General features: G+C 42.2%; 1 protein-coding gene across 1 annotated transcript in view; it reads right to left on the bottom strand.

Annotated features, from left to right (window-relative positions):
* Nucleotides 1–27,184, bottom strand: part of gria4a (glutamate receptor, ionotropic, AMPA 4a) — a gene marked incomplete at both ends in the record, with an annotated part of 221,244 nt that overhangs the window by 81,534 nt on the left and 112,526 nt on the right. The window contains 5 exon segments of the mRNA XM_080429317.1: nt 1,062–1,172; nt 3,464–3,568; nt 4,793–4,960; nt 22,787–22,945; nt 26,178–26,231. Coding sequence (XP_080285443.1) covers nt 1,062–1,172; nt 3,464–3,568; nt 4,793–4,960; nt 22,787–22,945; nt 26,178–26,231 — 597 coding nt within the window.

Genomic DNA, 27,184 nt, shown 5'->3' with positions numbered 1-27,184 from the left:
AAGTAGAAATGTAGTCACAAAAACGTAAGGTAAATGTACTTTGTTACTGTCCACCACTGCACAACGTGTCTGGAACTAACTCCCAGAAAACTGCAGGCCTGCTACAACTCTCAGTTATTTAACACATTGGGTGCCAGAATGTTATAATAACAGAATACGTTCGGTGCCGGGAATCTCACCTTTAAGCTCCATTGTGCTGTTTAAAGCTGTAGACTCCATGACGAGCAATCCATAAAAAAAACATAGCATGCCTCCATTTTACCCGATGGTCTTGGCTAACGGCTGGAACGATAACATCTCTCACGCGAGTAAGAATGGCGGAGCGATCGCGGATGCAAAATGAGTTGTTTTCCCCATAGAAAAAAGTTTCGGAGTTATAGGCGTTTTAAAGAAGGAAATAGACCGGAAGCGGATGGGGAGCCATGTTTTTGACACGACGATCCATCTGGCCCTTCCTTCTCAGAATCGCCTAGGGTGATCCCAGAGCTGCTCTAGCCCCTCCCGCATGGAAATAAACGAGAAAAAAAAAACAAAAATATAAAAATCACGTATATAAACGTTTTTTTAGGAAAGTTGGCACTCCACGGGTGTATTTGCAAAACCGTATTAATACGGTTTTGGCACTCAATGTGTTAAAAGGTGCTGTAAGTGTTTTGTTAAAAAGTAAAAGCTCTACATTCTGGAATGAGCAGACACAATCACACCTGGAACAGCAAACAATTGAAGCTGATAAATGGTTTCTCTCTCCAGATTGGATGGAATTTGTGACGTACTTGAAATGTTACTTTCGGTTTATTAAAGCACTGGAGAGACAGGGAGACCCCTGATACTGAACAAACTCTAATGATTACTATCAGAATATAGAGTGGAACACAAAATCACTTACACCACCTAGACTTAGTAAACTGGACCTGAGTTAGCTCAGGTGTAATCCTTACTGAGATACTTATATAATCTGTGAAGGGACCACCCAACATATAGGAGGAAGGAGGAGGACCACCCAACATATAGGAGGAAGGAGGAGGACCACCCAACATATAGGAGGAAGGAGGAGCAATTACCATGATTGTCGTCACGACCACCGTTCTGTTGTCCATCGCCGAGCTGTCATTGGACTGAGTGTTCTCATTCTGGACCAGCACCAGCTTGTCCATGTCATTCCAATAGCCAATCTGATCGAGGGAGAGAAGGAGACAGAGAGAGAGAGAGAGAGAGAGAGAGAGAGAGAGAGAGAGAGAGAGAGAGAGAGAGAGAGAGAGAGAGAGAGAGAGAGATAGTTGAACAAGAAAAAGTGACAGGAACATAGAGATAAAGAGAGTTAGAGAGTTAGTTAAAGATGGCATTATAGAGCGATGTGAATAAACATGATGGAGAGATGTAGCAAGGAGAGAACAGATTGTAGGACAAGACAGACAGACAGACAGACAGACAGACAGACAGACAGACAGACAGACAGACAGACAGACAGACAGACAGAACAGACAGTACAGACAGTACAGACAGACAGACAGTACAGAGGCAATGAGGAAACAAAACAAAATAAGCGTCACATCAACAGAGCAACTTCAGTGGAGCAGATTTCCCTTTGGAGCTGTATAGAGTGTGCTGAGAGACACCCTGATCTAGCAGCTGAATCTTTCATTAAACACACACCGCCGTCCAAGGAACACTCCACCAGTTAGAACACGGAGATGCGGGTTAGGCTTTTCTTTCATTAACAAGCAACGATACATGCCTATCCAATGCACTGTAAGCATCATTGCGGGGTACTGCTATAGGCCTACCGTAACCTCACTCCAGAACACCCCTGTATTCAGTGGTGGAAAGAGTACTCAAATACATTTAGAGTAAAAGTACAAAAGTATTGGCATCAAAATATACTTAAAGTACCAAAAGTAAAAGTACTAAAATGTTTGAAAATAGCAGATCTACAAGCTCACAACGTGTCGGGACGCGTTGTGAGCTTGTAGATCTGCTATTTTCAAATAGCCTAAGTATAAAATAGGGCTAAAGTGGTAAATGTATGTTTTATAATGTAATAATTTATATCTGAAAAGTAAATCGTAACTAAAGTTTTCAAATAAATGTAGTGGAGTAACAGTAGGCTACAATATTTGCCTCTGAGATGTAATGGAGTAGAAGTAAAAGTACAGAAAATTTAAAATACTCCAAGTAAAAGTACCTCAAAATGGTACTTAAGTACAGTACTTGAGTAAATGTACTTAGTTACTTCACACCACTGGTCATATCATCATTACAATCTTAGTGCTTTGGCAATCATTTGCGAGTCCACTTGCAATACACTCGTGGTCCACATGTTGGGAATTGCTGCTATAAACCATGTCGGTCTTTTATATTAAAGTAGCACTGATAATCTGCATCCAAGTCTAGACAACAGGGGAGCTTTTTAATAACATTCACTGCAAACAGCTTTGTTCAGACTGCAGGCACTGTATTAAAATGATCCACTTGTCCAAACAGTTAGAATGGCTAAATGCAGAGGACACATTTAACGTGTGTGCAGCCTGATCTCCAGAGATCTCCGTAACATTGCACGGATCCAGTGCACTTCATTCCGTGGATAGTTGCCTATAAACCCCGAAATTGCGTACATATGTACGGCGAGTCCCACGGTGGGCGTAACCAGTCGCAAGCAGTCCCCACAACAAAATTTACGATTCTGTGCCTATCGGTACATAACTCAAACGGCGCTGAGTAGGCACAGGCGAACGTCACACCGTTCAGGACGGCAACTCGGTCGCCTTAGCTCCCTCGGTGGTCCTTCACGGGGTGACAGTTCGCCTGTGACTGCGCGCCTCCGTCATGGTTTAGTCACAATGGGGGAGATGCGAGGCGGCTATGCACGGAATTTCGGGTTTTTCCGTGTCTATTCACGGAATTTCAAAAACTTCAAAAACGTTCAAAGAGAACGTTTCCTCTGGAGATCGGGTTGGTGTGTGTGTAAATCTACAGTGACAGATATAGGCCTACCACAAATGAGTGTTAAAATAGTAAAATTATTTAAAATTAGTAGCACTGACTGTCCACACTGTTATTGGCAAATGCTCAGATCAGATTTGTGTATTCCGACATTGTCGACCTATCTGCAGTGGTTACTGTGGGGTAGCGACGTAATGACATAGGCGTTGAGCAATGCTTCATTTATACTAGCACTTACACTTATACTTACAAATAGCAGAACTGCAAGCTCACAAAGCGTTGTGATGTGACCCAATTGTCAATGAGAAAGCAAAAGACACCTTCGTCCAATGACGTGTAAATCAGGCTTTAGTGTCCGAGTGTCCAAACGGAGACATGTTTCACACTGATTTGCAAATATCTTTTTTTTTCACAGATTCCAAATCTGATTTGGGCTGCCATTCTGAACCTTAACTACACAGAGTGTGTGTGTGTGTGCGTGCGTGCGTGCGTGCGTGTGTGTGAGAGTGTGAGATCAGGCTACCTTGCGCGGTCCGTTGCTCTTCAGTTCAAACACATCCATGGTGTAGTTTACCCGTCGCCCGTAGTGATCAAACTGGATGTTTCCGGTCAGGCCCTGAATACGCACCTGGAATCATAATAATGATAACAGAAGAAGAAGATGAAGAAAAAAGGAGGTGTGCAGGAACAGGTGGGGGTGGAATAAATATATATTTTTTTTTTTTCTTCAAGAGCACACATAAGAGAAGTTGGCATGCCCCTGGGGTGAGCTCACAACACGTCACTTGTAACTATTTTCGGTGAAGACATTTGGTTTTAGAGGGAAATACTAGCGGGCCTAGAAAGGAGCCCGGGGGGACCCCGGTCAGCTAAGTATATCTGGATGAAATGGTTAAAGGTAAATGTATGCTTTTCATGCTGTCTGCGACTCGCCGACATGTCGCTACAAAATGTAAACGAGGAAGTGAAATATGGTCTTGTGCATCTTGAAGTTAACGGAGCTTACTTCATCTTCCCAACCAATCACATTTTCTGAAGTGTCTGCATTACAGTACTGCAACCATGATTTTTTACGCGACACCTTCTGCAAAGGTCCTCAGCGACACATTTTTACGGGGACGTAACAGTTGTTTTGACGTCTCTTTAGTCATGCGTCGCGCCGGTGGACACACTTGTCGCACAATGCATGAATTGACCTTTAGCCTTTGTGCCTCAAATGATAGTTTGTTTATGTGGTCGAACCTGATATGTGCTGATACTCTGCACTAACTAACTCTGCTCCATGATCTCATGTAAAATGCGTTGATATTGCACCTTAATATATACTGTACTATGCTCATACACCTTGTGTCTAAACCTCATGTACATGCTGTACCGGATGGATGATGTAATATGTAGATTGTTTTAGACGTTTGTTTATTTTTCCCTTGCTCCCCCTGTCCACCCCTTCTTCTTTTTTCCTTTCTCTTTCTGCAAACGACAAAAACGATGGAGCTTACACAAAAACCTGTTTATTTTTTGTTTTAAACCTGCAAACCTGTGATTTGACAATAAAGGTGCAAAATTGCGCTTGCATAATATTTGGCAAACACTGTGCTTATAGTTGCTATTTTTGTATGACAGCATAATTCTTTTTAGAGAAATGATGATCATGGTGTGTGTTTTACAAGGTTACCAAGGCTCGGCTGCGTACCGAGTGAGCACACGTCTTTATTTCAAAAGAGTGTGAAAGTGTCATTTCAACCTGTTGGAATGTCTCGCTAATGTGTGTGCTTGTGCGTGTGCGTGTGCGTGTGCGTGCGTGCATGTGCGTGCGTGCGTGCATGTGCGTGTGCGTGTGCGTGTGTGTTACCTGTTTGAGCGTGCGCTCCATGTCTATCCCTTGGTTCCAGGGAGCAGCCGGGTTGGCCAGGCAGTCGCCCGCGTTCCCACGGCGACTGATATCAATCTTCTGACGGCGAAGGTTCCGGAACGCTTCGGCCATCACCAGCACGCCATCATACGTTAGAGAGGACGTGTACTGATGGGAGAGAGAGAGAGAGGGAGAGAGCGAGAGCGAGAGAGAGAGAGAGAGAGAGAGAGAGAGAGAGAGAGAGAGAGAGAGAGAGAGAGAGAGAGAGAGAGAGATATTGTGATAAGATTTCTTGACGGTAAGCTACTTAAACAGAGTTTTGGTAAACTTAAACAAGTTTAAAATGTACAGTAAGTACTTTTACCCGGCTGCCGCGTTAAGTGGTCAGATGGGTGGGCCACGTGCATTTTCAGAGCATGTTTATTTTAATGATCAGTCGATCGATTGTGTTTCAGGTTTTAAACATCGTTTTTTAATATTAATGCTATATTATCATTCAAATCTTAGTGTTTTGCTAATTATTTGGAGGCCCACTCGCAATATCCTACAGGCCCAGGAGTGGGCCCCGACCCACAGGTTGAGGAGCACTGGTTTAGGGCTAGTCAAGGATTGGTTGATGTAGGTTTCATAATTTTAGTTGTGTTGCAACTGGCAACACTTCATGTTAAGCAAATCAGCGATTGAAACCTTAAAGGTAATACTAGGTAACTTTAAAACAAAAACTAAAGTTAAATTGTATATCTTTTGTGAGTGGCAAATGTTTCACAACACCCACTCCATGAATTTCACCCCCGAAAGCCTTTTATAAACATATTTTCTATTGAAAGTTGATAGGGACGTGTTTCCCGCGAAAATGGTGTCATCCAGCCGGAAAATGGAAACGGAAATGCACCGGTTTCCTGTTTGGCCAGGAACTACCGCACCGGTTTCCTGTTTGGCCAGGAACTACCGCACCGGTTTCCTGTTTGGCCAGGAACTACCGCGCTAATAACAAAAAGGAATCTCACGCTGTTTTTAAGAGATTATAGGATTTGAAGATGGAAAAACCACAGCAAAAGAAAACACAGCTCACGGTAACTAAAGCTCCACTGGCTAAGAGAAACGATCCGCAGATAGTATAAAACAATTAAAAGAACGCTTTTTGAAATGCTTCCGTCTTTCGGTGAAAACAAATGGAATTCTGGGTAATGCAGGCATCCACTACAGGCCTGCAATGAGGGTAGTGACCAGCAGAGGTTGCTAAAAATCGTTATTTGTGGACCTGCATTGTATTACTTTAAGCTATGATTAAAAACCGTACCCTGCAATTAATGTTGATTGTCTGCCATAATGGATTGGCCAGTGTAAACAAACAGTGACTCTCTTGAGCCTAATCACTAGTGATACTTTGTATTCCCTTTGAGAGGAAACTGGCATAGACCTATTTTAAAAGTAACTTTGCAGCCAAAGAAGACATTATCTAATCAATGTAGGGTGGGTGATGGCTGATTTATGCTGTATAGTGTTGCCAGATTTTGCATGACAAAAAGCCCAAAATAAGCGACGTGGACTGGTGGTCAGTAAAACTTTATGGTCTAATGCTGTTTTAGTGCAGTGGTTCTCAAACGTTATCATGTCAATTAATATGTATTTGGCCATGAACCCCACCTGAAAAAAATATTGAGCCAGGGACCTCAAGATTTGTGAAGTAAAATGTTTCAAAAACATTCCAGGTTTGGAGTCATGATTCTTTGAAAATAGCAGATCTAGAAGCTCACAACGGGTCGCAGACACGTTGCAGACGTGTTGCAACCCACCGCTTCCAATATTTACAAGCGACTTTACTGCAGGAAAACAAGCCCAAAGTCACTAATAACAAGCATCCTTGGCAACAACTGGTCCTGTTGTGCATCGATGCACACAGGTTAAATCAGCTATCCACGCTCAACACAGAGAGAGAGAGAGAGAGAGAGAGAGAGAGAGAGAGAGAGAGAGAGAGAGAGAGAGAGAGACTATGTCAGGACAGGCTTTTATATTATCCCCTAGCATATTATTTTTATGACACCTGCACACCGTTTGTTTGTGTTTCTGGTTCAAATCTGGCTGCAGCAGCGGCGGACTGGCCATTTGGCGTACGCCAAAGTTTTTTGTTTTTTTTTTCGCTTCCGTTTTATGATTATTACAGTCATTTCCAGGTTGCGTGGCCCACTTATTAGTTACGTTAATGTTTGGGCTGGGATGCTTTCCAGCAGGGGCCTCAGTGCGGCTGCAGAGTTCATGTGCAGCCCAGGTGCTGGGCTGAAACAGTGAAACCTCGCATAAGCCCTTTGGGCTTCTTGCCGGCCTCCTGCTAGCACTTTTCTTTTAATATTTTGTGTACTGTTTTATGTATTGTTTTTACACTGTGCTAAATACATCAAATCAAATAAATACTAGCTGCTACAAGGATGACAAGCTGAACCATAACAAGACAGGCTGTAACTAAAACATTAGCATGGCTCCTACAGGCTACCAAATATCATGTCATACCATAATGTATTACACAAGAAATCCCTCTAGAACCTCTAGAGTTCGACACCTACACGTGCCACTGATATTGCCATATATGAAGATTGTGTATCTGTCAGTACTTGTCCCTTTTACTCCCATGTATGCAGATCCCTGATGTCTATCAGACTATATTAACCCATTAAGACCTGGAACTGCGCCATTTTTTTATTTGAGCTAAAAAGCATTATTTTACATGTTGGGCTATTCAAAAATAGCAGATATACAAGCTCATAGCGCGGCACCGAGTGCCGCGCTACGAGCTTGTATATCTGCTATTTTTGAAAAATCGTGAAAATGTGTGAAAATCTTTGAATATATATTTTTAAAGCGAACATTTTTTACTCAAATCTTTGCTTCTGGGGGTCCCTGGAACAAAATATTTTGATGGGGGTCCTCGGCCAAATACATATAATTTTGGGGGTCCTTGACATGAAAAAGTTTGAGCACCACTGATATAGAAACATCGTTTTTTCAGAAAACAGTTGATTTAGGAGACATGTAGAATCGGCTTCAGGTCTCAATGGGTTGTTAACATAGTTTGGGTTATGGACCCCCGCTAGGGGTCCGGGGCCGCCACGAATGGACCCCCAGAGAATGCTTCACTCCGTGACATTGTGTCTAATGTTGGGTTTGAACCACAAACAGAACCAATATATCAGCATTATTGTTATTATTATAGTCCATACTATATGTGCGCACTCTTTGTGGTGCGACCCCCAAAAGGGCTCGCTTCCCTGGACCCCCGCAATGGCATTATTGTTATTATTATAGTCCATACCAGCCTCGCGGGACTGTGTGTGTGTCCGTCCGACCTGGAGCCTCCCAAATGTTTTTTCTCTCGCTAAACCTGGCAGTGTTGCCATGTCCGCTTATTATAAGAGACTTTGGGCTAGCAACAATCTATTTTCATAGACCTGGCTGCTTGTTTCTCTCGCTAAACCTGGCAACTGTCGGATGACAACACTCCATAGAGTTGACTCACTCAGACAACAGACCGCACGAGCCGCGCATGCGCGAAACATGCCAATTGTAATATAGGATAAGTACTATAAGTGATGGTAAAATATAAAGGTTAGATATAAACAACGCAAAAACACTTATAATGTAGAATTCTTTCTCATATGATACCTTCTGGAAACCCGGGACTACATACATTCAATTATACAAGTCAATTATTTTTCAGTCTAGCCAGTAAAGTGAAGAAAAGTGTTGGACCGGCCGGCCGGACAGCCTCCAATCCCCACCACTCGTGAGGCTAAACGAAAACATAAAGCCGGGTTATGAAATACTTCCCCAAAAAAATGGCAGTACCCACAACCCTGGATTCCCCAGAAACTAGTAGTTTGAACTCGGTACACGTTAATTATTTAGCTCAGGGCTATTCATAGCTCTACTGTAGGCCCAGTTAATCTTAATTCAGCAACAAACAGGAATCCAGGAGACTTGCTCAAAAGGTGTCGCTTCGCACCATATTTCGAGGTTGCAGATCCGCTACTTTTGATGCTTGTGTGTGACGCTGTAGTATGATCAAGTAGGGCATTATTTACCAACAACGATAGGTGCTACTTTTCAACAACTGTGTGTCCACAGGAGGCTGGTCTAAACAAAATAAATGAAAACCAATCAAATGCAGTGAATAAAAAAATAATCAATTCAACTTTAAAACAAAGGCAATTCTAATGATAAAGTAAATCTATGTGAGCAATGTTATCTTGATTTGAACCATAGTTACAATTTCCATCAGTATCAGTGGCCAAATGAGTTCTTGCACATTGGAACATGTCCAATTCAATATTACATCGATATTGTACTAATTTGATATGGCATTATGTGTCGTCTTTTCCTGATTTTTACTTAAATGTTCAAACATGTTTTTAAAATAAAACATAGCAGGCCCTATCTACAAGCTCACAATTTGAAAAATTAAAAAGGAAATTGGTATTATCGTCACAATATGATACTATCGTCACAATACAATATTATCATCACAATAATTGATATTGAGGTATTTGGTCAAAAATGTGGTTTTGTCAATATCGTGGCCAGCCCTAGCTAGAGGTCAAGCCACAATCTCTCATGACTATTAATGTCTATCTGGATCATTATCTGCTTGTCAAGAAAGGCAATTAAATATGACTTATGGCTAGTGGCGTTGTCATTACCTCCGTCCAGGAGGTTATACTTGTCTGTTTGTCTATTTAAACAGTACTCAGAGGATTGCCGTACACACAGTTTGCTGTGCACATTCTTCCTCTCAAGAGAAAGAAGCTCGTTTATTTTGGTGATCCCGTGACCTATTCTCTAGCACCACCTTCAGGTCAACCTTTTAATTGTCAAATGAGCGTATATCTCCTGGAGCGGACAAAGGATTTGCTGTGACCTCCATGCTCTCAAGAAGAAGAAAACTATTGATTTGGGGATTTTGGTGACCCCTATCCCATGAACCTTAAGTCTCTGGGGAAGTTTTTATACATAATTATACTGAGTGCATTCTCATTTGGAATGACATTGGTATCATCGTCTAATGACTCTTTTACACTGCTGAAGGGTAAACCATATATCCTTCCAGAACCTGAAACTTCTGAAAGTTCTGAGATTTTATCGGTGCCGGCCGCTACTGCAAGTGACTCTGGGTGCGTTCAGGAAATGCGCACCTGGAGCGCACTCGCCACATACGCGCCACTTAAAAAGACACACACGCACATACTGGCCCGGCATTGCATCTGTATGAACACACACAGGAAGGCAAAGCGCGGCGCACACACGATAGACTCACACACACACGCACACACACGCACGCGCGCACGCGCACACACACGCACACGCACACGCACACGCACACGCACACGCACACACACACACACACACACACACACACACAGAGAGAGACAGCGCGCGCACACACTCAAGACGCATGTAAGCACACGCACGCATGTGCAATGCACACAATAGAGCATCGCAGTTCCCGCCCACTTCCTGGATTTTTCGTGGTGCCGGAAGGAACAACTCAATGCATTTTTTTTTTCCCATTGACATTTCCAAAAATATTTATATCTATTAATTTAAGCCTCGAATCAAGCCATCATGACATGACATGAATCATGACCATAAAACGTTTGATTCTGTGATTATTTTTTTTTTGAAAACGGCAAAACAAAGGGTATTTATTAAATATAGTATATCATATAATTAAATATAAAATAAAAAGAAATCACAGAAAAAAACGTTTTATGGTCATGATTCATGTCATGTCATGATGGCTTGATTCGAGGCTTAAATTAATAGATATAAATATTTTTGGAAATGTCAATGGGAAAAATGCATTGAGTTGTTCCTTCCGGCACCACGAAAAACCAGGAAGTGGGCGGGAACTGCGATGCACTATAGCAGCAGCCTACCGTTTCAATCTTTAATTTGCAGTATTTGCAACACCTGGGTATGATTTGCTTCAAGTGACGCTAGTGAGCAGCCTGTTGAAATAAATGGACAGGGATTTCACACTGTTCTAGATTATACGGGTATATAGCTCAATGGAATAAACTCATCAAAAGCACCGGTTGCTTCACACTGCATTGTGAAGCAAGCACATTGTGTTTGTTTACGTTTTCATTATATAAAAAGAAAGGGCTCGCAACTTACTTTTGAACGCTCAAAACTTTATTGACAACAAAAAATGTTGCAGCGTTCAACAGTACGTTGGAAGCAGTTCCAGCACCCAAATAGGAGTGTGTGTGTGTGTTTCAAACACGTTTTTAGCTGGGAAGTCTTTTTCAGAGTTGCAGGTGACCAGTATCCAGTGTAATTTATAACTGTAGTGCTGGGACTGTAGCTGTGGGTCTAGAAAATGCACTGCAAGCCGACTTGTGACGGTTCAGCATGTGTGCACACACACACACACACACACACACACAGAGCGCCAGCATGCTTTAATGAGCCGCTATCTGAAAGTCTAAACGGTTCAAACACAATTTGCTCCGTCTGGGTCTTAGGCTCAAGTCATTAAGAGATAATTACAACTAACGTGCCAGAAAAAATACCTCCCAGACAAGTACGGGGGTCACCAAAGCGCTTCTTCTCTGTTTGCAGCTCGCAGTTGCACTTCCATTATGTCAACTGAAGTCTCACACTGTTTGATACTGAAACACTTTTGTTTATATGTATTTATTTGTACATATATTTGTACTGTATATAAGAAAAGGCCTGAGACAGCATTTAGTTCATGTGATACAGGACGTTTTGCATTGAGAATATCATGCAGAACGCACGCACGCACGCACACACCGACACACATTTGTATTATTATACTTGTGACGACATGAACATTTGAAGACAATTTTATAAATGGCATTCTTACTAATTTGTTATGCCTAATATATACTTGTACACCAGTGTCATGCACCGAAAATAGCCGATCTACAAGCTAGTCGTGAGTGGGCTTGTAGATGGGCTTTTTTTTTTTCTATGAGCGAAACCAGTGTACATCTTCAAGTTGCCTGAACCTAATGCTGATCCCAACCTGAATCTTTTCCTAAATGTAAGCCTAAATCTAAAAGATAAAACAACCATTTCTCTTGTGAGGACACAATGTCTACTTCTCAAATTCTATTTTACTTCTGGGGAAATGTGTCCCTCACAAGTACACACACACACACACACACACACACACACACACACACACACACACACACACACACACACACACACACACACACACACACACACACACACACACACACACACACACACACACACACACACACACACACACACACACACACACACACACAATAACGCAGCCCCACTGAGCTGGTATTACATGAACACATTACATTATTATCTGATTTATCTCTGAGGCATTTGCACTTCAAAGCTTCCCCCCTGCTCAAAACCAGGCAATCCCATCCAATGCTCGAACACACTTAACTTATACCTCCACTGTGCTTAGATTGTTACTAGGCTACCGCTGTACACCTATGCACATCAATCACATAGCTATAAACATAACATCCCTGTAAACATTGCCGTTTACCACACACACAGCACCTGTGCAGAACGTTGAGACCATTAAAACAACCTTATAAAAAAACTTAACGGCTCTTTTAGACTACAATAACTAAATGAACCATGGCGCGCCACGAAATGCGTTTCACAGGTTCTGGGTTTGTTTCCATTACGCTAAAGCAGTGGTTCTCAATATTTTCAGGCCGCGACCCCCCAAAATAATTATATTTGAACTGGGGGACCCCCCACCCTGACAAGCACTTGGAATGTAGGAGTTGAGGCATTATATTTAGGTTGACTCGGTTCCAAATAGCAGATCTACAACGCCTCGCAGCGCGAGGCGTTTTGAGCTTGTAGATCGGCTATTTTAAAAATGTTTGCCTCTTTCTTATATCATTTGACAATTTGGCCAATGGTTGACCATTTTATAGTATAGTTTGTTGATGACTTTTGATGCAGTAATGGTATTTTTTCTTTCTTTTCTTATTTTTTCTTGTTTGTTTTTTTAGGTATTAAAAAGGTTGTGAAAGTCCTTAAATTGTCACATCACTGTCATCTGGGGGACCCCCCCCCCCTAAAAAAAAAATCATGTGGGGACTTCCCTGGGGGTCCCGACCCACAGGTTGAGAACCACTGCGCTAAAGCTTGGTTTCAGATAAGGTTCACTGAATCTAAAATTTGGGCTCTGCTCAGGAGGTAGAACCAGCCCTCAGTTCTGGGAACCCACAACTCAGGAAATGTCCCCAGAAAGCGGAGATAGCTCGGGTGGCACAGTGGTATAAAGTGCCTGCCCAGTGCCCACCACCACCACTGAGGTCATGGGTTCAAATCCACCGTGCGTGGTGCATCCGGCTTCGTCGAGCGTCTATATGAATACAATTGGCCCGTGACAAAGCAATGGACACTGCTTTGTCAACTGACCTCATTTAGATGAATACATAGACAGACGGACAGACGGGCAGACAGGCAGGCAGACAGACAGCAAATTACGGGGCGGAGAGCCTGGCAGTATGTGTATGATAGCAGAGGTGGTGGAATTGACAGACTTCATTAGAGGTAGAAAACACAACACAGCAGGGAACAGCAACACACACCACATGATCACCGCATGCCTCCTCTCTCTCTGAAACACATGCACACGCACACACACACACACTCACGTTCAGTGGTGGAAAAAGTACTCCAATGTTTTACTTAAGTAAAAGTATCAATACTGCAATATAGAAGTACTCTGTTACAAGTAAAAGCCCGGAATTCAAAATTTACTTGAGTAAAAGTACAAAAGTATTGGTATCAAAATGTATTTAAAGTACCAAAATTAAAAGTACTAAAATGTTTGAAAATAGCAGATCTATAAGCTCACAACGCGTCGCATCGCGACGCGTTGTGAGCTTGTAGATCGGCTATTTTCAAATAGCCTAGGTATAAAATAGGGCTAAAGTGGTAAATGCATGTTTTGTAATGTAATCATTTATATCTGAAAAGTAACCAGTAACTAAAGTTTTCAAATAATTGTAGTGGAGTAAAAGTACAATATTTGCCTTTGAGATGTAGTGGAGTAGAAGTAAAAGTACTGAAAATTGGAAATACTCAAGTAAAGTACAGATACCTCAAAATTGTACATAAGTACCGTACTTGAGTAAATGTACTTAGTTACTTTCCACCACTGCTCACGTTACCTCACAGACAGAGAGCCACAGGGATGGATGAGAAGGGACGGGGGGGCTGACAAACTCTGCAGACGTTTTTCACTCCTCTGCAGGTATCTCTCTCTCTCTCTCTCTCTCTCTCTCTCTCTCTCTCTCTCTCTCTCTCTCTCTCTCTCTCTCTCTCTCTCTCTCTCTCTCTCTCTCTCTCTCTCTCTCTCTCTCTCTCTCTCTCTCTCTCTCTCTCTCTCTCTCTCTCTCTCTCTCTCTCTCTGACATCCCTCTCTTTCATCCCTCTCTTTCCCATCCGACAGAGTGTGTTTTAGACACAGTGTACAGTCACAGTCCTTTCGTTCCATCCTTCGATAATGTGAATCTAAAGCCCCCTTTGTGTGTTTGTGAGCATACGTTGAAGGCTGCAGCGGCTGAGTCACAGGCAGAAGCTCCCGTTGTCAAAGTGACGTGACCTTTCTGTTTGTTGATGTTCACTGAAGTCTGCTGCAAGACCTGACCAAAGCACAACACTGCTCCCTAAATCAGTTGTTTTTCCAACCTTTTCTGGATCAGGGCCCACTTGAAAATTTCAAAAGAGTTCACAGCCCACCCATCTGACCACCAAGCCAACCATTGATGCTGCGTGCCAAGCAAGATGGTAATGGGACCCATTTTTATAGTCTTTGATGTAGGACCCGGCCAGGAATCAAACTCTGACCTCCTGATCAAAGGGCAGCCATTCACACACACACACACGCACACACGCACACGCACACACGCACACACGCACACACACACACACACACACACACACACACGTGATGTGTGGGTAAGTATGAAGTCATGAATGTAAATATTGAAACATTTTGAGTGTTCGATTAATACGAACAACTTAAGTTAATTTTGAATGTAATTGCGGATAACTTTTTGAGTGTTCATTCAATATGAACTTTGTAACTATGAATAACTTAAACAAACATGTATAAATGATAGGCATAAATAAGCTATGAGCTTCAGCCTATGCCTTTTCGATCAAACCGTATGAAATGTTGAATTACAGTGTGTTATATTTTGTGTAACTGTTGATGTGGGTCAAAATAAACTAAACTAAACCAAACTAAACTAAACTATAAGTACAGTACTTGAATACAATTACTTAGTTACAGTACGTTCCACCACTGGTCATAATATTCATGAACCTATGGCCATTTAATTAAAGATATTAAATCTTGCTGGCCTTGAGTGGACTTTCAATACTTTATAACACTAATAATGAGACCGTTCCTCAGCATCTCTGGTGTAAGGTTTGGTACAGTGAGTAGCAATTTAAACAGATCAAGTTTAATATCCATTATAAGCTAAATAAATAATTAATTCAGCCATTAAATCTGCTGCCCTGTGTAGACTTTCAATACTTACTACTAACATTATAATACTAATATTAACATTCATCAGTATCTCTGGTATATGGTTGGGTATGGCGAGACCAATTTAAACAGATCGTTATACGCTGATGAATAATTCAGCTGAAAAATACAGGACCTTAAAAGCATTTTGGCACCACTGGTTACTTTATTAAATGAGTTTTACATCATGAATATTATACAGAACCGTTCAACATTTTACAGATGAGCTAATATTGATTAAAGGAGGTCCATAAACGCATGGCCCATGGTCATGGAATGATTCGGAGACTCAAAGTTGAGCACGTTATCTCCTTACCAACATGAACCCATAGCATCCCCATTCTGCGGTTGTGATACGTCTTCATCTTAATAAATCGGCTATTTCAGCAAAGAAACTTTGTGTAAGGTGGGGGGGTAGTATAGACTCCAGTCAATCAAGTATATTAGTATAATAGGGGGTTAAAGACCTGCTGATAAAAAGTATATTACGTTTTTCATAGTGTTAGAGCCTATCCGTGGCCACAATGGAGACATAATGTATAGTTAACTCATTGACTGCTAAGGACGCCTTATGACGACTTATTGTTTTTTGATCGTTTTATAAAAGATTGCGCTGTTTTCTGTCACCCGAGTGATCAGTTTCACTTTCCACTCACCCGGATACCACTTCCTGTTTAACTTTTTCATTAAAACGGCTCTATCTTGAGTTGCCTTTTTTTCCCCCCTGTATTTCAGGGGGAAAAAGACATCCGAGACATCCAATTTTCAACATGATGCTGCAAGAGAAGGCAATGTCCCGGTTGGAATGTTTTTCTCTGGGCGACACACACACGTACCGGGTGTGTTTACAAACATTCGGAAAAGCGATCATAAGGGATATACATTTTCTGTGAAAGGATAATAAAATAAAAAAAATGCTGGCAGTGCAGGGCTAAACGCAGCCAGAAATAAGTCTGTCAGTGAAAGAGTTAACAATAGATGTCAAAGGAATTGACAATATTCAATATTATCAAAAGTCCAATCTTAATGACTTCAAGTCAAACAAAAGCATAACACCTGAACCAAATTCAGCCAATTATAAGACGACCGGCACCCGTCAATCCCATTGCCACACCGAACATTCATCAAAAAACATTCACCATAAAATCTACAAGCTCACAACACGTCACGAGCCTCTAGACCGGCTCTATTCGTCAAAGAAATTTGGCGCATAGCGGGCAAAAAAGAGGGGACCAAAATACAGACCCCAAGGGGGGACCCCAGTCAGCAAAGCATAATAGGGTTGAAGTGGTTAAATACAGGTTATAAAACACATGCTGTGAACCTTTTATATGTAGCATTGTTGTAAAGATAAAAGACAGATCAGTGACTCACAACGCAGACCAGTGATCTGTGAGCTCATTTAAAGACATACCACAGCGTGCTAATTGTGGATGATTACCTCAGAGAGGGTGTGATGGATGGTCAGGGGGGGCAGGGTCTCAATACACTGTAGACGTACATCCATTAGCCAAGGTTATCCTTGCTCCGTCCGACAATCCTTGAGCCAGCGCTCAAGGATTGGTGAGAGGTTATCTTTCACTGTGCCTATTTTTCTATCTATCTATCTATCTATCTATCTATCTATCTATCTATCTATCTATCTATCTATCTAGCTTGTGGATCTGCAACTTTTGATGCTTTTGAATTTGAATGCTGAGAAGTAACAGTTTTGGACATAATGAGGTCCCCCCCCCCCCCCCCCTGACAGAGACGATATCTAAACTCTGCTTCGGGGGGTTTTGTCACCTCAGAGTGTGTGTCATGCGTGCACAGATCATTCTGTAATAATAACGGACGCGGAGCCACACCCCCAAACACAATGCAATATCATTGCGATAAATGCTTTCCATCTTGATGAGAGAGTGTCTGTCTGACTGATATACGTACAGTGTCTGCAGCAGTGTAGTAATAAGCAAACAGCGGAGGGCAAATTGGATGGAGCTGCCGGCGGCTAATGAGGATTTATCAGGTAAATATGAGAATGATGATGGCACAATTAACACGCTTCCCTGGGAGATACACATGCCATGACTTTCTGCACCACCTTGTGTGTGTGTGTGTGTGTGTGTGTGTGTGTGTGTGTGTGTGTGTGTGTGTGTGTGTGTGTGTGTCTACAAGTATGTGTATATGCGTTGCGTGTGTGTGTGCGTGTGCGTGTGTGTGTGTGCAGAGCTATTGTACTGATGGGAGGGGCTGATGTATTTTTAATGGCTTGGTGGAGAGAGAGAGAGAGAGAGAGAGAGAGAGAGAGAGAGAGAGAGAGAGAGAGAGAGAGAGAGAGAGAGAGACACACACACACACACACACACACACACACACACACACACACACACACACACACACACACACACACACACACACACACACACACACACACACACACACACACACACACACACACACATATTGATATTATGATGGAGGCAGCTAGGGATATTTGGTCAGATGAGGTGAGATGAGGTGGAAGGAAGGGGGATGAATATACTGTGAGGTGAGGCTATAGTTAAAACAGGTTAGAAGACTAAGGGGTACAGGGGGACATCCAGAGAGATGGTACTGTGAAAGATATAGTGAGTATTTACACTAAATAAAACGGAATGTCATCTGGTAAACACTACATGGGTACTGTCATATCGTTGCTGTCGGGTGGAAACTCTCTTATCTTTAAACTGTTTGTGTTTTTTTTCGTAAAAACCTAGTTAACACATTGATTGCCAAGATCCCATTGATGCGTTCTTTCATTGTTGGGGGAAAATTCCACAAGGGGCGACCTAACACAGCTTTGGAATGATGGATCGTCACTCAGAGAAGTAGAATGTGGATGTGACGTTGTTCCAAAAAACCAGGAAGCCATCCGCTTCCTGTTTGGGATTTTCAGAAAAACAGCTGTAACTCAGTTACTTTTTTTTGCATTGAAAACCACTAGTTCTCCGCGGGCCGAAGCCCCAAAATGGCGGATCGCGGTTTGGAACGTTGTCGTTCCTATGGATACACAGATCCCTCCGCTAACCCACAGGGACTATTTTGTTTGTGTTTTTGGGACACAATGTCGGTTCCACGGCGTTTCAAATATCATCGGATTGAGGTAATTATACGCTGGCAAGGGGATAGAAAACTATGTTTAATATCTTGGCAATCAATGTGTTAAAACAATGAGCCCGGACCGATGGCGTAGCGGTCCGGGCACCTAGGCTCCACAGTAGCCTGAGAGCGTGTCGCGGGTTCGAGTCCCGACAGCCTTTGCTGCATGCCACTCCCCATCTCTCTCCCCATTTCCTGTCAACCAACTATCCTTTCTGTGTGGTGTGTGCATGTTCTCCCCGTGTCCCCTGGGGTAGGTATACCCTCACAGAATAACGTCAAATGTTGCAGTATGTTCAAACTCACATCCATCCCCAGTAGTCGTCACCCGTTTGACTGGGTGTGAGAATGCGTTGACGACTCAACTGAATGATGGTTATGATTAAGTCTACTGACACTCAGCCAGCTCTTTATGGAGGGACTTGTTGGCTGTGACTCACTTTGGATAGTCTATTCAAACCTATCCAAACCTTTTAATTTCAAGGTCCCCCCATAACTCTGAGAGTGTACGAACGGAACCAAATGTACCCTAACGGGTCCATTTGGTTCCGTTCGTACACTCTCAGAGTTACTTACCCTGTAAGGGTCCATTTGTAACCCTGTCAAGGAACCCTTAGGGTTCATGCAGCCCACACTAAGAACCACTGGTCTATTTTTAAGAGTCTATACGGGTCAGTGCATTCTGGTAAAACACAACTTTTCACTATTACAGCCTATTATTAACTCTTTCACTGCCAAGAGTATTTTCATAAAGTATGTGCCAGCAATTTGCGTATTTTTTTATTTTTTTATTTTGTAATTTTTCATTCAAATAAATTATCTGATTGCAGTTTTAAACCCACACGACAGTTCTACCAGTAGAGAGCAGCAAATCGACACATTGATCACCTCGTTGACTCGCTCGCCCCCTCCCAAACAGGCTTACGTCACATCCGGTCATTAACCGGATGTGACTTTTTCGACAATCGCTGATCGGGCTAAATTACGATGTGATACACGACTACGATGACTGATCGTCACCCAGACCAAAGAGAATAGAAGTAGACCTCTCCATTCGTTTTTTATACCGTGTGAAAAAACGTGACTTTCCCTATTCTGGCCAAAAATGACAGCGGAAAAAAAATGAGAACCGGAAACGGAATCTACGTCATGAAACCGGAACCCAATGAGTCTGAAGGAATCAGAAAGCAAAAGTGATCATGAAAAATAAACAGAATAGCGCGACCACAGTCAAAAGTAAAAACTCGGGATTTCTCGTTCTGGCAGGGAGGGTATTCAGAGAAAACTCGGGATAACTCGGGGCTTGGTACTGAGAGAGTTAACCAAGCGTTTACCTTGCCTTACCCTAACACACTGGAGACAAATGATGCTATTAAGCTCTAACCTTAAAAATGCAAACAAAGAAGTAACATTGTAATAATTGATTTTTTTTGGGGGGGGGGGGGGAGACAGTGATGTCCCTCTCTGACTTTCGGCTGTTTTAAAGCCAAGCGGCGTTGCTAGGTGACTGTTTCCCAAAAGAGCCAAATTGATGCTGCTTGGCATTGATTGTCTATCAACATTAGCGTATTAAAACATTTTACTGGCAGCCCCTGGGAGCTGCTATCTGGAAGAGTTTTGGCTCGGAGCCTCTGCTCTGCGGCTATAACCATAGTCTGTCACGGTGGCAATGCGGCCAATCCGTCACTCCCATCCTCTAAAGTTACACTCTGATTGGCTAAACAGCTGTGCCCACAGCGAGGGCTGCAGCGGCGTGATTGGTTAAATTACAGTGGTTCTCAAAGTGGGGTCCGAGGACCGCCAGGGGTCGTTGAGCAGTTATGTGTCTGTAACTTCAAGAGAGTGTTCAAATGAAACCAAATGGACCCTATAGGAGTTAGGATTTTACAGTGTAGATCGCTGGGGTGCCAGAGCTCAGCAATGTGTATCAAATGGGGGTCTGCAGTCTAATGCATTTCAAACTGGGGGTCCTTGAAATAAAATAAAAGGTTTGAGAATCACTGGGTTAAAACAAAGGCTCTGTAATTGGTGCCCCGTGTCACACCTGGGACTGTTCCCAAGGCTTGGGGACAATGCATGATGTAGAGTAGTAGTGCACGTGCTTTGGACCTCCCAGAACAAACTGATACGACTACTTCTCGGCCTCAAGCCCATGACCCACCTAATTTCTAACGCACTTTGCTGATCTGGGATGGCTCAGGGTAGAAGACAAGTCCCCATGACTTTTTTTGTGTTATCCTTATATCTTCAACACATTCCATGCCAGAGTTTAATCCCACTGCCAGAGATTTTTTTTGTTTGTTTGTTTTTTTCACCTCGCCACAGACCTCGCTAAATCCCTTATGATCGCCTGTTCAACTGTTTGTAGACACACAGGGTAGTTGTGTGAGTGGCCCAGAGAAGACATTTTCAATCGGCAACATTCCATTTAGCAGTAGTAGCAGTTTCTAAAACCCGTTTCAAACAGCGTTCAGCGCGGAGAAAAACAACACAGAGATAATGGCGATTTAGCGGAAGCTTTAGAGCGGCGGCAGATGGGAACGAAAATATTCGATTGACGTCATTTCCGTATCCGGGTGTGCTACAATGAAATGTGTCACTGCGAGAGAGTGCTACAATGAAATGTGTTACTGCGAGAGAGTGCTACAATGAAATGTGTCACTGCGAGAGAGTGCTACAATGAAATGTGTCACTGTGAGAGAGTGCTACAATGAAATGTGTTACTGCGAGAGAGTGCTACAATGAAATGTGTCACTGCGAGAGAGTGCTACAATGAAATGTGTCACTGTGAGAGAGTGCTACAATGAAATGTGTCACTGCGAGAGAGTGCTACAATGAAATGTGTTACTGCGAGAGAGTGCTACAATGAAATGTGTCACTGCGAGAGAGTGCTACAATGAAATGTGTTACTGCGAGAGAGTGCTACAATGAAATGTGTTACTGCGAGAGAGTGCTACAATGAAATGTGTCACTGCGAGAGAGTGCTACAATGAAATGTGTTACTGCGAGAGAGTGCTACAATGAAATGTGTTACTGCGAGAGAGTGCTACAATGAAATGTGTTACTGCGAGAGAGAAAAAAAAAAGACCACTTCGAGTAGGCTACGCGATTGGCATGCTGCGGCTTTATTTAGGTCCGCGTATATCTACGCGATTGGCATGCAATGTGTTAATGTCTTACCATGTGCTGTTTACATTTCTGACTAATAAAGTATCCAATCAATCAAAACACACCCGGCCTCTTGAAGACAGGTGCCGGCCCTGAAGTGAACTGAGATCAAAGTGTAAGAAAATAAGACTACTAGAGTGTGAAGAAGAAGCACGGGCTCCAAACATCACTCTGTCACACTGTGACCTACAGCTGTAGAAGACTGAAGAAGCCCCTTTCTAATTGGTTCCTGTGATGTGTCACTGACGCAGTCTGGCATGAAGAGGCGTGTGTGTGCGTGTGTGTGTGTGTGTAGGTGTGTTTGTGTGTGTGTGTGTGTGTGTGTGTGTGTGTGTATGTGTATGTGTATGTGTATGTGTATGTGTATGTGTATGTGTATGTGTGTGTGTGTGTGTGTGTGTGTGTGTGTGTGTGTGTGTGTGTGTGTGTGTGTGTGTGTGTGTGTGTGTGTGCGTGCGTGTGTGTGAGAGAGAGCACAGATTGCACATATGGATGCACATCTGTGTGCAGTCCTGCAGTATATGTACCTGGTCACGCACTGTTACTGTGTGTGTAATCATGTACATCGTCGGACATACGTCTGCTCATCCTCTATAAGTGATTCTCAGCCAACCTACAGTATACAAGCTGGCGTGACACGCTGTGAGCTTGTCGATCCGCTATGTACTGCGAAAGCCTTCGCCGCAATAAGGATGCCGGGGTTTAAGTGGCAAATATTGTACTTTGACTCCACTACACTTATTTGAAAACTTTAGTTACTAGTTACTTTGCAGATATAAGTTATTATATTATAAAACATACATTAACCACTTTAGCCCTATTTTATACATATCGCGACGCGTTGTGAACTTGCAGATCTGCTATTTTCAAACATTTTAGCACTTTTACTGTTGTTACTTTAAGTACATTTTGATGCCAATACTTTTGTACTTTCACTCAAGTCAAATTTTGAACGCTTTTACTTGTAACAGAGTATTTTTTATATTGCGGTATTGCTACTTTTACTTAAGTAAAATATCTGAGTACTTCTTCCACCACTGCTTGTAGGTCGGCTGTTCTCGGCACGCGACACCGGCCAGGCGCGCGACGGTGCAAAAAAAACCCATTTGGTTTCAGTTTCCACATACCTTGGGTGGGCTCTCGGACCCGGGGTATTCCCTCTGGTCCAGTTTGTTCCAGCGCTGCATCAGCTTGATGACGATGGCCTTACTGAAGTCCACCAGCTGGAAGCCTGTCACGTTAGCTCCACCATGCATGAACCTCTCCAGAGAGATGTCCTTAAAACCCTGAAAGCCACAGAATTGAGAGATAATTATGTCTTTAAAGGTTTCATGACATTCAGTTTTACCACACATTAAAAGTCTTTGTCATGGTCCTTCAAACGTGTATAAAAAGTTTTAACAAAAAAAAAAAATCCACTCCAGTAATCCATGGCAGGTGTTTTTCACTCACATTTCTAAAGCCTTTTCAACTGCAATGAAAAAAGAAATCTTTGCCTGCGGGTGTCGCTGTTGAGGGATTTTGCCTGTCAATAATCGCCTCTGCTCCGCCCCCCCCCCATCCCCAAAGGAAAGGATAGGGGAGGGGAGGGGCGAGGAGGAGAGTGGGCGGGATTAAAGTGCTTCACACTCCAAGGGCCAAGCACAGATTACTTTTCAGCCTAATTATTCAGAAAACCCCAGACCACAGAAAATCCACTGAATGTTCAAAGTTCAGATTTGTTTGGTGTAATTGAGGTCATAAAACCTAATAAAAAATACATAAAAAAGTTAAAATGAATGTCCTTTAAAACCCTGAAACCCACAGAATGGATGGTATAGAATAGACATGAAGGACAGAGCCATCACACACCTACTACACTTATCACTCCCTCAATCATCACTTCACAATGATACCATCTGGACGCAGATAATAGAACTTTGAGATGGGAAAAACATCACTTTAGCAGGAGTTTTGTCCACTCTGCCATTTAAGCATCAACCCATTCAATCCTGGAACACATCCGTGTCATTTTAGATGTCTTTGGCTATTAAAAAATAGCCCATTATCAGAGTAGGCGAGGGGCAAGAAAATAGAACATTTTAAGAGACAATTAGGAGGAGAGAGAGAAGGAAGAGCAAGATCAAAACAATATGAAACGACACAGACGGAGAGAAGAGTTGATGAGGATGATGGAGAGAGAGAGAGAGATTGAAGAACAGAGGCGGAGGGACTGGGGATTTAAGCTTTAAGTCTACATTGATGGATGCTAATTGCTAAAAGCTTTAAGAGACAATCCAGTTTGACCTGAACACGTTAGCCCCTTTCTCACTGTGCTACTGCAACTCAGTGGTGGAAAGTAACTAAGTACATTTACTTAAGTACTGTACTTAAGTCCAATTTTGAGGTATTTGTACTTTACTTGAGTATTTCCAATTTCCAAAAATACTTTTACTTCTACTCCACTACATCTCAAAGGCAAATATTGTACTTTTACTCCACTACAATTATTTGAAAACATTAGTTACTAGTTACTTTGCAAATATCAATTCTTACATTATAAAACATACATTAACCACTTTAGCCCTATTTTATACCTAGGCTATTAGAAAATAGCAAATCTACAAGCTTACAACGCGTCGCAATGCGACGCGTTGTAAGCTTGTAGATCTGCTATTTTCAAACACTTTAGTACTTGTACTTTTAGTACTTTAAATACATTTTGATACCAATACTTTTGTACTTCTACTCAAGTACATTTAGAATTCCAGACTTTTACTTGTAACGGAGTATTTCCATATTGCAGTATTGATACGTTTACTTAAGTAAAATATCTGAGTACTTTTTCCACCACTGCTGCAACTGCGGTGGATCTGCAATGTCTGGGGTTGAGATTAGGGCAGTACTTCATTTACCGAAGTCCTGTCCAACTCCCTCCCAGTGCAGTGACTTAGTTCAGGACAGCTGAGCTAATGTAATGTGCTTCAGACGTACAACTCTACTTACTATTCACAATTTAGACATTTACCAGACGCTCTTATCCAGAGTTAGACTTACAAGTGCAAGATCAGAGTAAATGGCACGAACCCCAGTCAACAAACAAGTGGGTAAATGTTTGTGTGAATACAGCCCTTCAACAAAGCTAAGATAGGTAAACATCAAACCTATATCTGTCTAAATCATTGGTTCTCAAAGTGGGGTCCGGGGTCCCCCGCAGGGGTCCTTGGGGGGGTTCCAGGGGGTCCCCAGCAAAATGTGTTAATATAGCGTCACAATAATTTTAACCACTTTAACCTTTTATACTTTGGGCTATTCAAAAATAGCAGATCTACAAGCTCATAGCGCGACACCGAGTGCCGCGCTATGAGCTTGGATATCTGCTACTTTTGAAAAATTATGTGAAAAATTGTGCAAATCTTTGAATAAATATATATTTTTCAAGCTAACATTTGTAACTCAAATCTTGGCTTCTGGGGGTCCCTGGAACAAAATATTTGAGATGGGGGTCCGCGGCCAAATACATATCATTATGGGGGTCCTTGACATGAAAAAGTTTGAGAACCACAGGTCTAAATAACACATTATCTTAATGACATGGTTAGCTTTTGTGGTGAAGCATGCTGTCTAGTGTTGTGTTGTCAGACCATCAGAGAGCGATCCACCTGCCGATACTTAAGCTCACAACGTGAAACATTGTGACACGTCAGTAACAGGAGCCTCCGTGTCTCTCCAGCGCTTTACTAAAAGTCTCAGGTCTGGATACCAATTTTATCCAATCAGGAGAGAGATAATTCACACAGGATACAGGATAAACAAGTGACATTGGAAGTGATTGAGCAGACAGAATTAGAAATGGAACTCTTTAGAAGTTAAGTTATGATTACTATCTGAATAAAGAGCTTTATGGAAAAAAATACTCCTTGGGTGCCAAAACCGGGAATCTCCGGTTTTGCAAAGACGCACGTTGAGTGCCATAACCGGAGATCTGTGATTTTTTTTTTTCAATTTTTTTTTCTTCTTTGGAATCACCCAAAGTGCCTCTGAAATGGAAGGGACAGATGGATAACTGTGCCAAAAAAACTCCCTTCCGTCCGCTCCCATTCTATCTCCTTGATAAAAAACCTCCAGATCTCCTTAACTTTTTACAGTGGTGAAAACGAGTCATTTTCGATGCGCGATCACTCCGCAATGGCGACTCGCGTGAGAGATGTTATTGTTCCAGGCGTTAGCCAGGACCATCCATCGTCGTACACGCATCGAACCATTGTTTACATCTGGGTGCTCGTCGTCGATTCTACAGCTCTAAACAGCGCAGCGAAAACGGTGAGATCGCTGGCACTAGATGTAACCTGTTTTCATAAACCTCTGGCACCTATTGAGTTAATGAAAAAAAGAAACTTTTTGTTTTAACCCAAACATATTTTTTGAAAAAAGGGATGGTAAATGTGTACATAATAATAATAAAAGATTACAAAGGGCTTGTATTTTTCTTCTTAAAAAGGCAACACAATACTTTGAAAATACTGTTGATTTTCTTACCAGGTTAGCGACGATGTAGTGATAACCCTTCACGTGTTTACCCATACTGACTGCCTGGAGAGAGAGAGAGAGAGAGAGAGAGAGAGAGAGAGAGAGAGAGAGAGAGAGAGAGAGAGAGGGTAAATTAAGTAGTTCTCATCTCACATCTAATCATGTGGGTTTCAGTTGTGAAGCTGTAAAGGAAATCGAACAGTGTTATTCAATGCAAAACTCATTACCTCTGTAAATGTCATTTAGTCTCTGTCCACACAGTAAACATCCAGGATGTTCATGTCACTCTGAAAGCTTAGAAATGGTTTCCAGAACCATGTCTACGCTTAGAGTTAACTACTTAAACCCTGTATACACAGTACTTGGTAGACCGTGGTCCCCCAGGGATCTGTACAAAACGTACACACTCCTTTTCGTTCCATCTACACCAAATCTCTTCGGCGAAAGTGGCCAATCTGTGGCCAACTCACAGCGCGTTGTGAGCTTGTAGATCGGCTATTTTCACTGAATGTACACCTCGCAATAGCAGTGGTGGAAAGTAATAGGCCTAAGTAAAATGTTTAGGTATTTTTTACTTTACTGGAGTATTTTCAATTTTCAATACTTTTACTAATTAACTACTCCACTCCAGTGGAGTTAAATTAATTTCCCTCAAAGCCATTAACATAATGGTGCATTTTATAATAAAACATTTTGGGGGGGTAATTTTTCTTTGCCGGATTGAGATGGTCAAATGGCCGGGTCTGGCCCTCGGGCCATAATTACATTACATTGCATTACAGTCATTTAGCAGACGCTTTTATCCAAAGCGACTTACAATAAGTGCATTCAACATAGGTAGGGAACGAAACTACTAGTCACCAGAAGTCTTAACACATTGACTGCCAGAGTTTATTCATAATGTACTCACCCCTGTGCCAGCAATTTGCGTGTATTTAATTTTTTTAATTTTGTAATTTTTCATTCAAATAAATTCTCTGATTATGGTGTTAAGCACATACGACAGTTCCACCAGT

Source organism: Gymnoscopelus braueri, assembly GCF_963280865.1.
Source record: "Gymnoscopelus braueri genome assembly, chromosome: 5".
Taxonomy (NCBI): domain Eukaryota; kingdom Metazoa; phylum Chordata; class Actinopteri; order Myctophiformes; family Myctophidae; genus Gymnoscopelus; species Gymnoscopelus braueri.
The sequence above is the reverse complement of the archived record's forward strand: the minus strand, read 5'-3'. Positions and strand labels throughout refer to the sequence as shown.